Below are 14,145 nucleotides of genomic sequence, written 5' to 3'. Positions count from 1 at the left end.
TAAATATTATCTAGGCAGGATCCAGGTACTCTCTACAGTGGATCTGTGAGATTTTTGATATAGTGTTGTTCATTTAAAGCAAGCTAACTCTCTTGGACTGTACAAGAAACACCTGTGTAAACCCAGAGAGAAATTCCACCCACAGAAAGTCTGTTGTATAAGCCCACTCTGCTGTCAGCTGGTGAACAATTTTGTCTGTTGAAACACACCTTTTCCTCTTGAAATACATGATTCTTTCACATTTTTGAGACAGTGGCTTCAGTTGGGATCCTGATAATAAACTTCTTGATATTGATTGCTGCAGCAAGACTTTAAGGGCATTGGCAACCTTATTTTAGGTGAAATGTAGATTAAAAATGTGTAGTATTTGGTTTGTCGTTCACCATCACTCCTGCATGATGCTGTCTTTCACACCACCACACCTTAGGACCTCATTTTACTCCTTCCTTGAAAGGTGATGAGTGGTGAAACAAGCCAACACTACTGAGCAGTAAGGCCAAGGTTTTCTTTTAAATCCTGTTGCACATCGCCAGCTAAAGATGAGAATTAAGGTCAAAGGACAGAAACAGTCGAACAGTTGTTTTCCCTTACATAATCAAACCTTTGGCTTCCTTTGAGAACTGCTGTTTTATGATCAGGATAATTAYCTTTGTCTCCTGCATAAAATGTTTTTGAATCCTATTTGAGAGTTTTCTGCCACTGGGAAAGAGTATGGCAAGATTGGCTTTCTGTAGCTGGTTATTACAGCCTTTGAGCCTCAAGGCCTTGCTCCAGAATGTTGTTACATATTGGTTACTCACAAGGAAAGTCAAAGAATAGCTGAAGCATCTTTGAGGGTAGCTATTTCAACATCTGTCATGTAGATGTCTTTGTGCCCATTTCCTCCTGGTAATATACAGTATTGAGTGCTTTCAGTAAAATTGTCACATGCCACCTTTCTAAAATACTTCATGAATAGGCAGTTTAACCTAATGTAATTTAACACAGTTCTTATGATTAGTCCAGTACTTGTGCATATATTCTCATAATCTGTTCTGGAAATGTTTAGAGCATGATAAAGGATGAAAATGTTCAGCCAAAGTAATAATAAATGGTAGTCATTAAAAACTGAAAAGTTGGGCGCAGAAGAAGAACATAATGTGTTTTTCTTATCCTGTAAGCCACAATTTGGTATCACCATGTTTTTTTAGGGGGAGGTGTGTGAGTCTTGACTTCCTGTTCCAATACACATATACCCCAGGCAGAAATATTTATTGCTGCTTTTCAGAGTTGCACACTGGTACAACATTTACAGTATGTTCAAATCTTTATAGAGCAGACCTCTAAGTTTTGCAGGGTAATAATGTAGTTTGTTTGGGTGTTTTTCAGACAAGAAGCCCTTCTTGCTGCCATTAGTGAAAAAGATGCCAATATTGCTCTACTAGAGCTTTCATCCTCTAAGAAGAAGACTCAGGATGAAGTGGCTGCGCTGAAACGAGAGAAAGACCGTCTTGTGCAACAGCTCAAGCAGCAGGTGGGTACAGGAAAACTAGGAGAAGTCCAGCTAATAATCTGGTGTGGGATTATTATTGTGATTTATGGAACTAATAACATATAATTCTGCCATATGTTTGGATAGAAAATGCATACRTAACAATTTCAAACCACCTATTGGTCAGGAAGCCTGTAAGACATAGKAGAGAAAGAAGACTCAGCATTGAGGGAAGTTTCTTCGTGTCAGTGCCTGAGCAACAAATGCGTGGTAGAATGTATAGCAAATTGTGAACAAAGAGGACTTTGGGTATTGTCCTCTCCAGGCACAAAGTCACAGATTCAGGCAAAACCAGTAATACTTCCATTAGGGGTTTGTATTTGCCTTGTTGGGGAAGCATATTTGGAAGAAAATCCTCCTAGCTGTAGAGCTCAGATATGAGTGTTACCAGACAGTCTCTCCTGTGATTTCTGATTGCAACAGGAGCACCATGTGGGAGTGCCAACTTCTGGATGGGAGGTCTCGTGTTGTGAGGAGATTGGTCCTTTCCTATTTCTGGCCTCTCCATTTCTAAGATCTTTCTGTGTTGGCGTAACAATTAGAAAAAGTGTGTTTCTGTTCAAGCATTTAATATTATGTTTCWTTACTGAATGCAATGTGAAAAGTATATTGCCAGTAAAACACARAGGAAGCAAAAGGCATCCCTGGCAATAAGAGAAGTAGGATCTGAAAAAATGTGTGTAGATTTTTCACTTCAGCACTTCTGGTGGGTTTTTCTGAGTTATTCCCTTGCCACATTCCTTGTAATAGCACATATGCTGCTGCCAATCCAGTATCAACTTCTTCAGTGCCACCATTTCCATCTTCATAAAGTTTTATGTGCAAGATTTAATCTGTCAGCCAGATGATTTCTGTTGCTGTCATAAGGCACAAACAGGTCTGCATTGTGATAAGGGATTTCTCTGCTTCTTCCTTAGGGAACACAAGTGCATTTTTGGYCGTGTTGTTTAAGATAACAATTATTTACGGTTTAATTTAAGAACAGCACTTTTGGGATTTCTTTGTACTAGCTTCAGAATGCAAGAATTACACCTTACAGTCTTGTATTGTTTACTTTTGAACAACAGTTGTAATTACTTTCACTGATCAGCCAGGTGAACTCCTAAAACGAGTCAGAAGTGGTCACAGCAATGCTATGTACTTGTGTTCTTCACGTTATTGTCTCTTGATGCAGCAGCCTTAATATATGGTACCACTCATTCCAAGAGAAATTTACACTAATAATGAATTTACACTTAATTCTTGTTGCCCTAGGTGCTTTCATGCCCCTTGCCCTTCCCAGTTCCCTTCTGATTATCCTTTGTGGATAGATRGAACAATCCTTAGTATTTTGTGGTGGGGTTTTTTTTCTGCTAAAAATTTGAGTACATTTAATTAATGTTTTAACATTGTTCTTATCTGTAATGACTTAGGTTTCAGCTAAGCAATTCTTTTAAACATTGTTGTAGTTCATATTATTATTATTATTCAGTGCTGATATGTCTTACAGTATCATAAACTCTTCTTAAAAAGACGTGGCCATTTTCTGTAAGGATGCCAGTTCTAAGTTCTTTTCTGTTTATGTATGGGATACCTAATTTCCCAAATAAACCAAAATTGCMATTAAGGGAGATTAATTTGAAATTGTTCTTGGTATGAAGTGAGACCAGTTAGGATCTGAGGTTGGAGCTTTTTTCAGRTGATTTGTTGGACTGTTGAAATGCTTTTGAAGATTCTGGTTCCAAAACTGCTGTCAGCATAAATACTTGTCATTGTTTAAGATTTTTATCTTAAAAAAAAGAAGTTTAAAAGCAGAAAGGAATCTGCTCAACACATCTATGCTATGGGTAGTATAAATAAAAGCTGTATGTGTAGTATAAGTATAAAATCAGAGGTATTCTCTGATCCACAATCCCCAAGGCAGAATATCTGTTTGCATATAAACAATCAAAACTATATTTAAAACATACCTGAGAAATATTTATGTGACCAAACAGAGATTTGACAYATCCTCCCTAAATTCCATCCTATGTTTTAAGGATCTGTCATATTTCATCCTTTTTTTTGGTGTGTGCAGCTTTCAACATAGATAGAAAAAAATCTTCATTGCTTAGTATAGGAGAGTATTACCCACCACCTCTGTAAGTTACAGGGAATCTAAAATTCCATTTTTTCAGTGCCAGTAGTTTCAATATGTGCTTTTCCTGAGTAAATTCAAACCACTTCAACTTTGACAGCTCCAGAAATAGGAGATTCGTCATTGAAGATGGCTGTGAGATTTTACAAGATCCTCATTACTGATTTAGTCAAGGGGAATCTCATTTTTCTACATGCTTTGCAAATATTCTGTATACTTGGCCCTTGCACTCCTCTTTCAGTTGTTACAGGTCACCAGCCTCGTATTTTCCAGCAAAACAATTGTGCTGCTTCCTGAGTTTAAGCCTTCTCTACATAGACCCTTTTCTGCCTCTTGAGAGCAAGGATCCATCTGTGTGTCCCAGCTCCACAGAACTGTATTGTGTTTCAGGAACTTCCTAAAAGTTTAGCTGTAATTCTTAAATTTACAGAAAAAAAATAGAAATTGTGAATGAAAAATCTTTTCAGACTTGCAGATGTATTGAAYACAGCTGTTCAAGAAAGGCCACAAATCAAGATATTCTGGAAGACTTTGAAAAGCAGTTCTGGAACCCAAAAAGTTTATTCAATCCTTTGGATTCATAGCTGGGATTCTGATCTCGGTCGCTTGTGTTTCAGAGCTGTTGAGCTCCCTGATAAGTATTTGGTATTTCAGTCCATCCCATTCCTAGGAAATGGTTAGACTTTGTGGTGGGAAAGCAGCTCTTTCAGTTGGTGGTCAGACATAGCTGACTGGAACATTCCCACTTCCAYATATGTAGGATGCACATAGACATGCTGAGCAATATCGCAAGGGGGTGGTTTGTGGGCAGGGTTGTGCATGCTGTGGTACCAGCATTGCTGACTCTCACGGCACACTGGGAAGAGCTTCTGACAGAGAGAGTGCATGAGGAAAGCAGTTTCCTGACCAAGCATGTAGAATTGGATTTGCATTTTGTCTTTTTGTTTCTTATGCTGGCTACAATTGACTGAATTGCTATTAATTCACTTTTTTTAGAGTGTAGAAAGATACAGCACTCACAAAACAAAAACTTGTTCCAACGATTTCAGTTGATTTTTATTTTCAAATATCGGTGAAGACATATGGATTCATCAAGGGAAGGTTATCCAGAATCTGGAGGGTTCTGCTGCCATTCCTTGTGCTAACGCTCTCCTTTCCCAACTCTGTCACGTTCCTGGTCGCTCACACAGGAAGGGTACTGCTGCACAAGAGAGGGAAGGAGTCCTGCCAAAGACATTTTGGTCCTTTAATTTCGCTAAGTATGTGCATTAAAGTTTGGATGAAGAGAAGCGTTTTGGAAAGAGGATATGGCATCAATGTTGTTTTAATTTAGGGTTTCTAGGCTCTGAATTGCAGGAATGTCCCTCAATATAGAGCCCATTTCCTAATGAGGCGCTCGGCGTTGACCAGGCTCTCCAGTAAATGGAGCTGCCTGTTCCATATTGGGGGCTGTCAGTCTGTATGGGGGATTTCCTCTATCATCAGACAGGCAGGGTGATTGCAGGGCGAGGGTCACCAGTTAATGTGCTCCCAATTTACGTGCTCCCGGGGCTCTCTGTCTCTGTGGGTAGTTCATGGAGAAGCAGTGGCTGGGAAGCTGCTTCAGCAGAGGGGCCGGGCTGATGCAAGAGCCCCGAGCTCAGGGTGTGTAACCAAGTCCAGATGTGGCGCAGCGAGCGCCAGCACGCTCGGGAGCGCCGTGGAGAGGGCTCCGCCGCTGTGGGGCTGACAGGGACCCGAGGAGCTTTGGCCTGCTTTCTGGCAGCACATGCACTGCTCAGCTGTTAAAAGACAGCCTGTTTGCCATTTATCCTTCTTGTCAAGTTTTCATGTCAGGTTATATTTATTGTCACAGAGCAATGCACTGCTCCATAGTTTTGAGTGGTAAAGGAAAGGCATATATGAATGGGCTGAGATTTTCCTGTCTGTGGGTTGTGAGTCTTAAAAGGTTGGGGTTTTCTGCTCAGAGCTGTTTGTAGCAAAGACTGTCATTTTCTCTATTTGTACAGTGTGTAGCAAAGTGGATGCCTGACTTGACCAGCATCTCTGTCACTGTCATGCCATAAATGTGAAATAATAGTGTTGAAATTTTTAGGAGGTTCTGAACAGTATTAGTGTTTTCTGACAGCTTGGTGTATTATTCAAATTAATTGTTTGAAAATCAACATTTTCACTTGTATTATTCTATAGTGTTTCATCATTATACTGGATGCTTTTATAACATACTGTAGCAGAAGTTACCAGGAACTATCTTGATTCAGTGTTATTGATGACAGGATCTCAAAATTTTTATTTGAAGTGGTGGGACTTCAGGTTAGATTAGTACTGCGTGTGTTTTATTGTGCTGCCTATGCCTAAATAAAAGTTATTTTCAGATCAGTTCTTCAGTCTTTTAAGAACATGTTGGGTTTTCATTCTACAGTTCTGCATGCTCAGAGAACCACACAGCTTAAGCTTTCTCCATGTATTTCATAAACATACATTTTCTTTTGTCATGAAAACTGTTAATGACAAATAGTGAATAGTAATGACCTCAGGACAGAGCTCTCTGCAACCCAMTTGATTTATGCAGCTACACCTGTAATCTGTTCCCAAAGACTTCTAGTGAAGGATATCTTCAGTGCTGGGAAGTTTGTTTTAGGGCTTATCGTCTTTATCATCCCTTACTGCAATTTAAGCTCATTAACTGTTTTTTTAATCTATTAGAGGCATAGGAAAAAAAAAGGTTCACTACCTTTTATGTTCTTGCCATAGACACTCTTGCTCTTCACTTAGTGAAAAGAGCTATTTTCTATTTTAATAAAGGGAGATAAGAAGCCCTATGCTATTGTGTGGGTTTTGTAGTCAGCCTGCTTGCCATTCAGAGGAAYCTTTAATACCTGCCATTCTCCTCTGCTTCTATATCCTCATTAAGACTGTGCCTTCCTCTGTGGGCTAGCATGAACTTGAGGGGCTGTTATTTACCATTCCCACTAATTGAGAGGAATTAGTTGGCAGTAGTCACATAGCTAATAATTCACTGATAACAATAGTTAGTATTTATGCAATATTTAGTATACATTTAATCTAAGCAAGCAAAAAACCAAAGCTGTTATCTCTGTTGCTCCTTTGTGCCTCTTCCCTGTAAGATTTTGACTAACTTTCTTTATGAGGCCAAGTTCTTACAAAGACTGGTTTCCCAAGTAAATGTGGTTCATAGGATCATGAGAAAAAGGAAAAAATTGTAGATTCCAGAGTCGCTTCTCACCCTAAAAATTATATTTTTCCACTGTTACTTGTTTCCCTGGAAACCCTGCACACTGACACCTGACACTCCTCTGCTGTGAATTTTCCAAAGTGAAGTTCCACTGGCTGGAGTCATTTCCGTTTATAACAAGAGAATGTAAAACAGGTCAAAGGAGACTGACAGGCAAATGTTTTCCTCTTACTGCTGTGGAGCTGTATCAGCATGACCACACTTCTGGCAGTTTTAGTTACCACCCTGCCCTATGAAATAATACAGATTGTGAGAGGCGTGCAGTCAGTCTTTGCTTTACCTTAGATGCCCTGATTTGAAACCATGTCTGATGAGAGTCATTACCTTATTAGCAAGCGAATTTCTTCTTCAAGTGACATGGATACAATCACTGCAGGCAATTGCTAAATGTGGTGCTGTTTCTGTGRCAGAACCCCTGTTGTTCTCTGAAAGGCTTCAGCAGTGTGACAATCCCCTCTGAAGTTCAGTGAGTGGAGATATCTCTCAAACYGCTGTCAGAAGGGGATTTAAGCTAGGAATGTGTATGTAAGCTGTTTGAGTGTGGTCATGTCGGCTTCTTTGTAGCTGAGAAAGTAAAGGTAATGCTTGAAATGAGTGGTGAGATTCAGGGCACTTGGATCCATCTCTGTTTAYTGATCTYTACCACAGTACCCATGTACTTGCACTGGCAAGAGTGCAAATAGATGCAAAAGCGGGGAAAGAAAACCTGTGTGATAAGAAATTTAAGAACAGTCAAATGAGTTTGAAGGTGTCGTGTCAGAGGTTTCTTCATGTACTGGGCAGAACAGAAGGTATTCTGAATTCTGTGTTCCCTGAATGCCAAGTTAACCAATTTGAAACAGGAACACACAAAATAATGTACTTTGCCAGAAATTTTTCAAGGAATAGTGAAGTATCCCAAGAACTATTGCCACTTGCAGTGGACTTGGTACATATGCAGTGCAATCATAGCATCACCATATCCACTGCATGGTCTGTAGAGTCAGAGTAAAGTCGCCTTTTTTCAGGTTCTCGTACTRCCAGTGTCTGGAGGGTCACTTGCAGCTTTTTTGTTGTTGGCTTTAATACACAAAGGTGCCAAAATGTGTAGTTTCTATAGTATATTCTTAGCTGTACTGGCAGTGTACTGGCATACATGTGAGCAGGCAGAAGTGGGGGAAATCACTCTGTGCACTTCCTATTCAGGAAGCTGTTGGACTAGAAACCAAACTTCTGGCTGAAGTGAATATATATCCACTAATTGGCTCTCATCAAGCATTGCCAGCTGTCAAATTTAAGCATCGTGGCTTTTGTCGAAGGCCTGTAATCCACCCAGATTATCAATCACAGCATTGCTTGTTTTGCCAGGCTTTGCTCCTCAGTAATTGTTTCTGTCAAGGGGGAAGTCTGCCAGGAGCAGACCCCAGCACCCTGACAGCAGCTGAGCAGGCACAGAAAGCAAGGCTTTGTCATGCCCTTGAGCACTGCTYCCTGAAGCACAGCACAAGAAGCCTACATAGATTAAAAGAAAGCACCTTCTCCGTGCCGTGTGTTCCAGACTTTTTTCCCATCATTTTTAATMATCTATTAGCACAGTAACAGCACTCATTGCAGCGTCAGCAGTCTTTTCTGGGGCAGCATTTCGTCTTTCCCTGGTATTACTTACACTCATTCCCCTCTCCCTCCTCCTTTTACCTTTACCGTTTGCCTCCTGCGTGGCTAAATAATAATGTACGTTCATGGGAGCCCCTTGCTGATGCTGGCTGCATGATGCCAGGGAAGGGAAATGCCTGTTGGAACCATGTGAGTGCATCTTCTTCTGCCTGTTGGAACTGCTTTAAACAGCCATGTCTGCTTTCTCTTTGTGCCTTYAGTCATGTCACAGCTTGGAGGTGTTAGGTATAGCTATGTAGTTTTGCTGGAAGAGGAAAATGCTTTGCCTCACTGGGAAAGAGGGCTTTACAATTTATTGGGGTATTGTGGAACTCAAATGACAATATAATACCTTTTCTTTCTAGACATTTTTAACCTTTTAAAAATACTGGAAGGACTAATACTTCCCAGGTTTGCACTCAGATTTAAAAAACCTGTTTCACTCTATAAGAAATATCCCACCATTTGTTGAATATATTAAGATTTTCGTATTCTAGTTTTATAGCTTTTTAATGGACTAAAAGTTCACACAAATAGATTTAAATTAATTGGATTATTGCCCAACAGCATTTAGTGCCACATACACAGTAGCTTTCATTCAAGATTCCTTACAGGAAATTATTTAAACAATGTTGCCTCTCTCTAGAAAATCAGGATTGCTGAACAAGTCTAGGTTGGCAGTTGAGAGGCCCTATATCCCATTTCTGTAAGTGAACAACTTGATGGTGCTGGATATCAGGTAAGATTGTTAGACCTACCCTAAGAGAGCCAGGCTGGTTAGCTCTGTTAAAGAGGTGAGAATGCTCGGTGAGCTTGGGTTCCTTCGGAAGGCTGCACTAGAAGATGTAGTTTGGGCCTGAAAAATAATCATTCCTTTGTCTGTAGATAGTATTTCTGGACATTAGTGCAATGTAAAAATAGTCAGTGTCATTTGACATCACAATTGTACCATACAGTGGTTTCCTGTATTTATTGTGGCCCAAACCACTGGTCTGRTGCATAATGGTTTTCAGTTAAATAAAGAGAATATATTAGAACAGTTCTTTATTATACATACATTCAACGGAGTATTTATGTATTTCATTCTATTCTTTGTTACGAATTTGATGTTGAAAACAGTTTCTGACAATATTTGTCTTAGCTGATGAGTCATGAGATAAATTCAGAATCTCAGAAAGAGTGGTTTAGAACAGCTCAGGATTGCCAATAGTTGTCTRTTCAAGGAATGCAATTATGGGTACATCTTTTGCTTAACTTCCATGGTTTGTGGAGTAGCTGGGAAGGATCCATGCACGACTGCTCCCTGGTTGTTGACCAGTGGCAGGATGTGCCTCAGGGGTAAAATATTTGAGACTTTCCAACCATTGGTCCTTGTGGCTGAGCTGGTTTGGCATCACTCTTGGTATCTGAATTGATGATGTCTGAAATATGACCAGAAAATACAGTGAGTTTATGATTACTTTAAATTTTGTCATTTAGGCCCATTGTTTAGGGAACTCTGAAGGGTTGGTGACGGGGAAAATTCCACTTAAATATGTAAAAGGTCTTGATGAGATGAGCAAACATACAAATAGATTTTTTTTTGGTGAAGAAACAGAAATTTCACATCAAAATTCCAGATTCAGGAAGATTTTGAATTACTTGTTTGAACTTGGTGAAGATGGGTGTGTGTGAATCCTTACTAATATTTCATTGATCGGATGCAGTTTTTCTTTAAATTATTCCTGTTTATCTGGGCTGTTTTACCTGACAGTGATAARTGTCAAGGAGACACACATCCCTTTACCAAATCTCCATTCAAAATATGCTAACTTGGTACATTATGCTTATCTCTTCCTGCATTTACTGGTATTATTCCTCAAGGAATACACTGCACACTAAAGTAAAACTTTATTTGTCATTAGTTGTCTTTGGATGAAAAGCCTAACAAACTGCGACATTACCAACTATCCTATTTAAAAAACAATTCACATATTGATAGTCAGTAKAAAAGTAGTGGCAGAAAGCTGAAACGCATTTTTCCAGCTTTAGTATTGGTTCTAATTTGTGTAAGACTCATAACTGGTGAGCTGATAGATGGTTCAAGGTGTGTTCCAGAAACGTGTAAGGAGAAGGTGAAGTCAGAGATATGAGGTGACTGATTGGGTTCATAAACTAAATATGTGGAAGGTTTCAAGTTGATCACAGATTAACAGTTGTATGACTTAATGTGTTAGTGATGTGTTCTTCACTTGAAGGAGGAATGAATGATGGAARGAATTGTACACCTAGACCATGTAATGAAAATTAATGATCTATAAGATAGAATATATTGCATATTTGTGATTTTGCTGTGTTATTTTGGGAGTAGCATAATAAATCACTGGGTTTTTTTTTTTCTTTTTTGCTTGAGAAGAGAAAAATGTGTAGTCTGCAAAAGAGAATTTTAATCCCCACCATCTTAAAAATTGATAATGGAAAAAATTAAGTCTTAACTGCATGAAATGAACTTCAGCTTCATTAGATAGTGGACTGTTGATGAACAGTGATGTCAGGTATTTTTGAGCATATGCATTGAAATACCTCTCAGTCTACAGATTTTTTTTCTCATCCRCTGTGTTAAGCTCCTTAAATTCTGAAAATAGTTTCCCTTTTTGAAACTGTCTGATTGAGCCCAGTCCAGTACACCATATCTCAGGCTAATGAATAGGTAAAGCCAGGGAAAAYAGAAGTTTCATCCTGCAGTTGGAAATCTAAGATATATGCTGTCAATTAGAACTAGTTTCTTGATAATAATCCCTCATTAATTTACGTACCAAGTTGTGGAAATTGATAGAACACTGTACCAAGTTTCTCAAAATGAGACACAGGTTTATGAAATTAGACATCAGTTACTTGTGATAACTTCTGCAAATGAAAGAGTGCTGGTGGCTGCAGTTACACCTCAATTCTGTTAAATTCATGGCGTTATGTTCTAAAGAATCCAAGTCCTAAAAAAATTACTATTCATTACTATTGATAAATGATGCATTTACTCTTTAATAAGTTCATGCTGTTTTCTACAGCCCTTTTCTAAGATGAAAAATACTCACAACCAAAGAAAAGGTGTGCAGATTCTCCCTAAAGCCATGTGTTTGCCACTTGATATTTGTGAATGTAGGGAGGGGATGGAGATTTTTCTGTTGTCTGTAACTTGGAAGCTGTGAAGAGTCTGGAAACAGCTGCCAGCTCCAAAAGGTACAGGATGAGAAAGTTGATACTGATGGAGATTGTGCTTCCASTCCCTCCCTCAAATGGGAGTCTGGAGACAAGGCTGTCAAATATGARTTAGTGATTTTGGCAGATCATCTTTAGGCCAATTGTGTTCAGCTGTCCCTGAGCAGACCCGTATTGAACACAAAATAAAGGGACAGATTCTGTGTGCCCTTTTTTGCCTTGAATATGTTACCAAAGTTTTTGAGTCTTTGCAGTAACAAGAAGTGCTTTTAGGGATTAGTCCAAGATTTTGCATGAAGACCAAGCAAGTCTCAAACTCAGCTGTCAAAAGATTGCTGTCTGATTTTACTTGGCATACCAAACATTTATTGTGTGAATATAAGATCAATTTACTGCTCATGTACCCTCACATATGAATCATTTACCTTTACAATAACATACTGTAGAWTTTTAGATTATCAGTAGTTTTGGTGAATGTTATTCTCTCAAGTTTTGTAAAGCTCTGCTGTCCAAATATCTGTTAAACTCTCATCCCAGTACTGATGCCTGGAGGAAGCAGTGGTCTTTTATGTTGARTACAGCCCTGGGTAAGGGGTAGCCATTTTATTGGAGCTTTTGTTCTCTTTGAGTACAACTTTACAGTCGCAGAACCCACTCTTTTGTTCTGTTTCTTTTTCTTTACCACCACAAATATTTCCTGTAGTTGGGTAAACAAAAGATTAATGGAGGTCTTACAGCTGACTCCAGACAAGTTTTTCCTCAGGATCTGAACAACCTTAGTATCTCTTGTTTTTACCATGGGTTTTTCTTTGGGGTGGGAAACTTACTGGTTTTAAACATTCTGTTTCACCATTGTACAACTCTTAACCCTTTTAATAGTTAAGAAATTACTCTTCTCACTTTTTTCATCTTAACATGAGGCATTACCGTAATTTCTGATACCAAGTCAGTGTGTCCTTCATCTCTTAAACACCAGTAGATGCAGCCTTGGCTTTGCCTCCTTTATTACAGCTAGCAACCCAAACTTCTGCCAACTGCTGACAGTAATGGTGCTGAAAAAATAATAAAAGCAATATAGTGATCCTTAAGAACACACACTCACAGGTTGTTTATAACTTGGAAGCCTGCATGAGTTTATTTGCTCTGTGGAAGTATTAAGGACCATACCTTCTTTAGTTTTTCCCTTGTTCTTTTTTTTTCCTGAGAGGAAATATATATACTTATGCACAAAATGAAGATCTGTATATATATTTCAAATATCTCCTGTATTACATTTGGAGATATGCAAGATATCTGTATGTTCTTTTGCACTGAAAAATGAAAAATTCACAGATTTGGTGGGAAGTATCCRCAGACTGGGAAGTACAGACTAAGGCTAGTTCCTTATTTTCCTAGTCCTTTTCATCACTGTCAGATTATGAAAATATTTTTTTATATTTCTCTTCCCCCCTTTCCTGATTACCAAAACTAGCTAGTCCTTCTCCACTGTCAGCCAAAAATATGGTTTGTGGTCTAAAGAGGACTTAAAAATATATGAAGGCTTCCTTGTTTCTTCCTAGGGCTTCTCATTTAAAATCAGTCAAGGTTGCTCCTGTCCTTCCATTCATTCATCTCTGCGTCTTCCTCTGCATTGTCAGGGCTCTTTGACAAGTGGCATCACCTGTATTAGGTTTAATGAAGTTACCAGTAAAAAAGACTGTTAGGAAAAACTCACTAGAGGTATGACCGGCTGTTTTCTCATCTTGTTCCACAGATCTTTTTCTTTCAATGGTTCTGTAGCAGAGAATTTTCTAAGACTTTTTTCCTAAGCTTTACAGAGTTCTTTATGGTGCCCATTGGGTGGGCCTCTACTCATATGTAATGGCATCATATAATGTAAATAACAGACAACAGATTAGGAATAGAGCAGACAGAGACAAGAGTACTGGAATGCAAACRCCTTAGAGAAATTAATCTGGCCAGACTGGCACATCTCTATACATTGTGTGCTATGAATTTTGTAGAGAGGAAGGGAATTTCTTTCCTTGGTAAGAATAATTTTGGCACRAAGACAGTAGAAAAGCTGAATGTTTTTTTTTAGTCTTTCCAGCTTAGTGTCTAAGCTTTGATGCAGATTTAATAGGAAAAATCAACCTCTGCTGGAATAATAAGAAAAAAAAAAAAAAGGTGTTGGTTTATTGTGGCTCTCCTTGCTTGTGTACTGCATGCAGGAGCAGAGTAATGGACAGGAATCATCTGTCCAGCTCTRCCCTGCACATGTGCTGCTCTGTGCWCAGACAGCAATCCTGCCTCTGTGGGCCAAACACAGGGACAGTGTGGATGGACAGGAATCCTGTGGCTGCRGACCACACGCACAGATGGTGTGGACAGACAGGAATGTAATGTCTATGTGTTTGTATGGATATTGAAGCAGGG

General features: G+C 39.1%; 1 protein-coding gene across 4 annotated transcripts in view; it reads left to right on the top strand.

The window, feature by feature from the left end:
- ERC1 (ELKS/RAB6-interacting/CAST family member 1) overlaps positions 1-14,145 on the top strand; it is a 269,145-nt gene that overhangs the window by 219,055 nt on the left and 35,945 nt on the right. For all 4 annotated transcript variants that reach the window (XM_057390065.1, XM_057390061.1, XM_057390063.1 and 1 more), the window contains one exon: positions 1,369-1,513. In XM_057390065.1, the coding sequence (XP_057246048.1) occupies positions 1,369-1,513 (145 nt within the window). The remainder of the gene's footprint in view (positions 1-1,368; positions 1,514-14,145) is intronic.

This window comes from Malurus melanocephalus, unplaced genomic scaffold (assembly GCF_030028575.1).
Source record: "Malurus melanocephalus ecotype Western Australia unplaced genomic scaffold, MMel_1.1 scaffold_22, whole genome shotgun sequence".
In the NCBI taxonomy this organism is placed as follows: domain Eukaryota; kingdom Metazoa; phylum Chordata; class Aves; order Passeriformes; family Maluridae; genus Malurus; species Malurus melanocephalus.
This window is presented reverse-complemented; position numbering and strand designations above follow the sequence as displayed.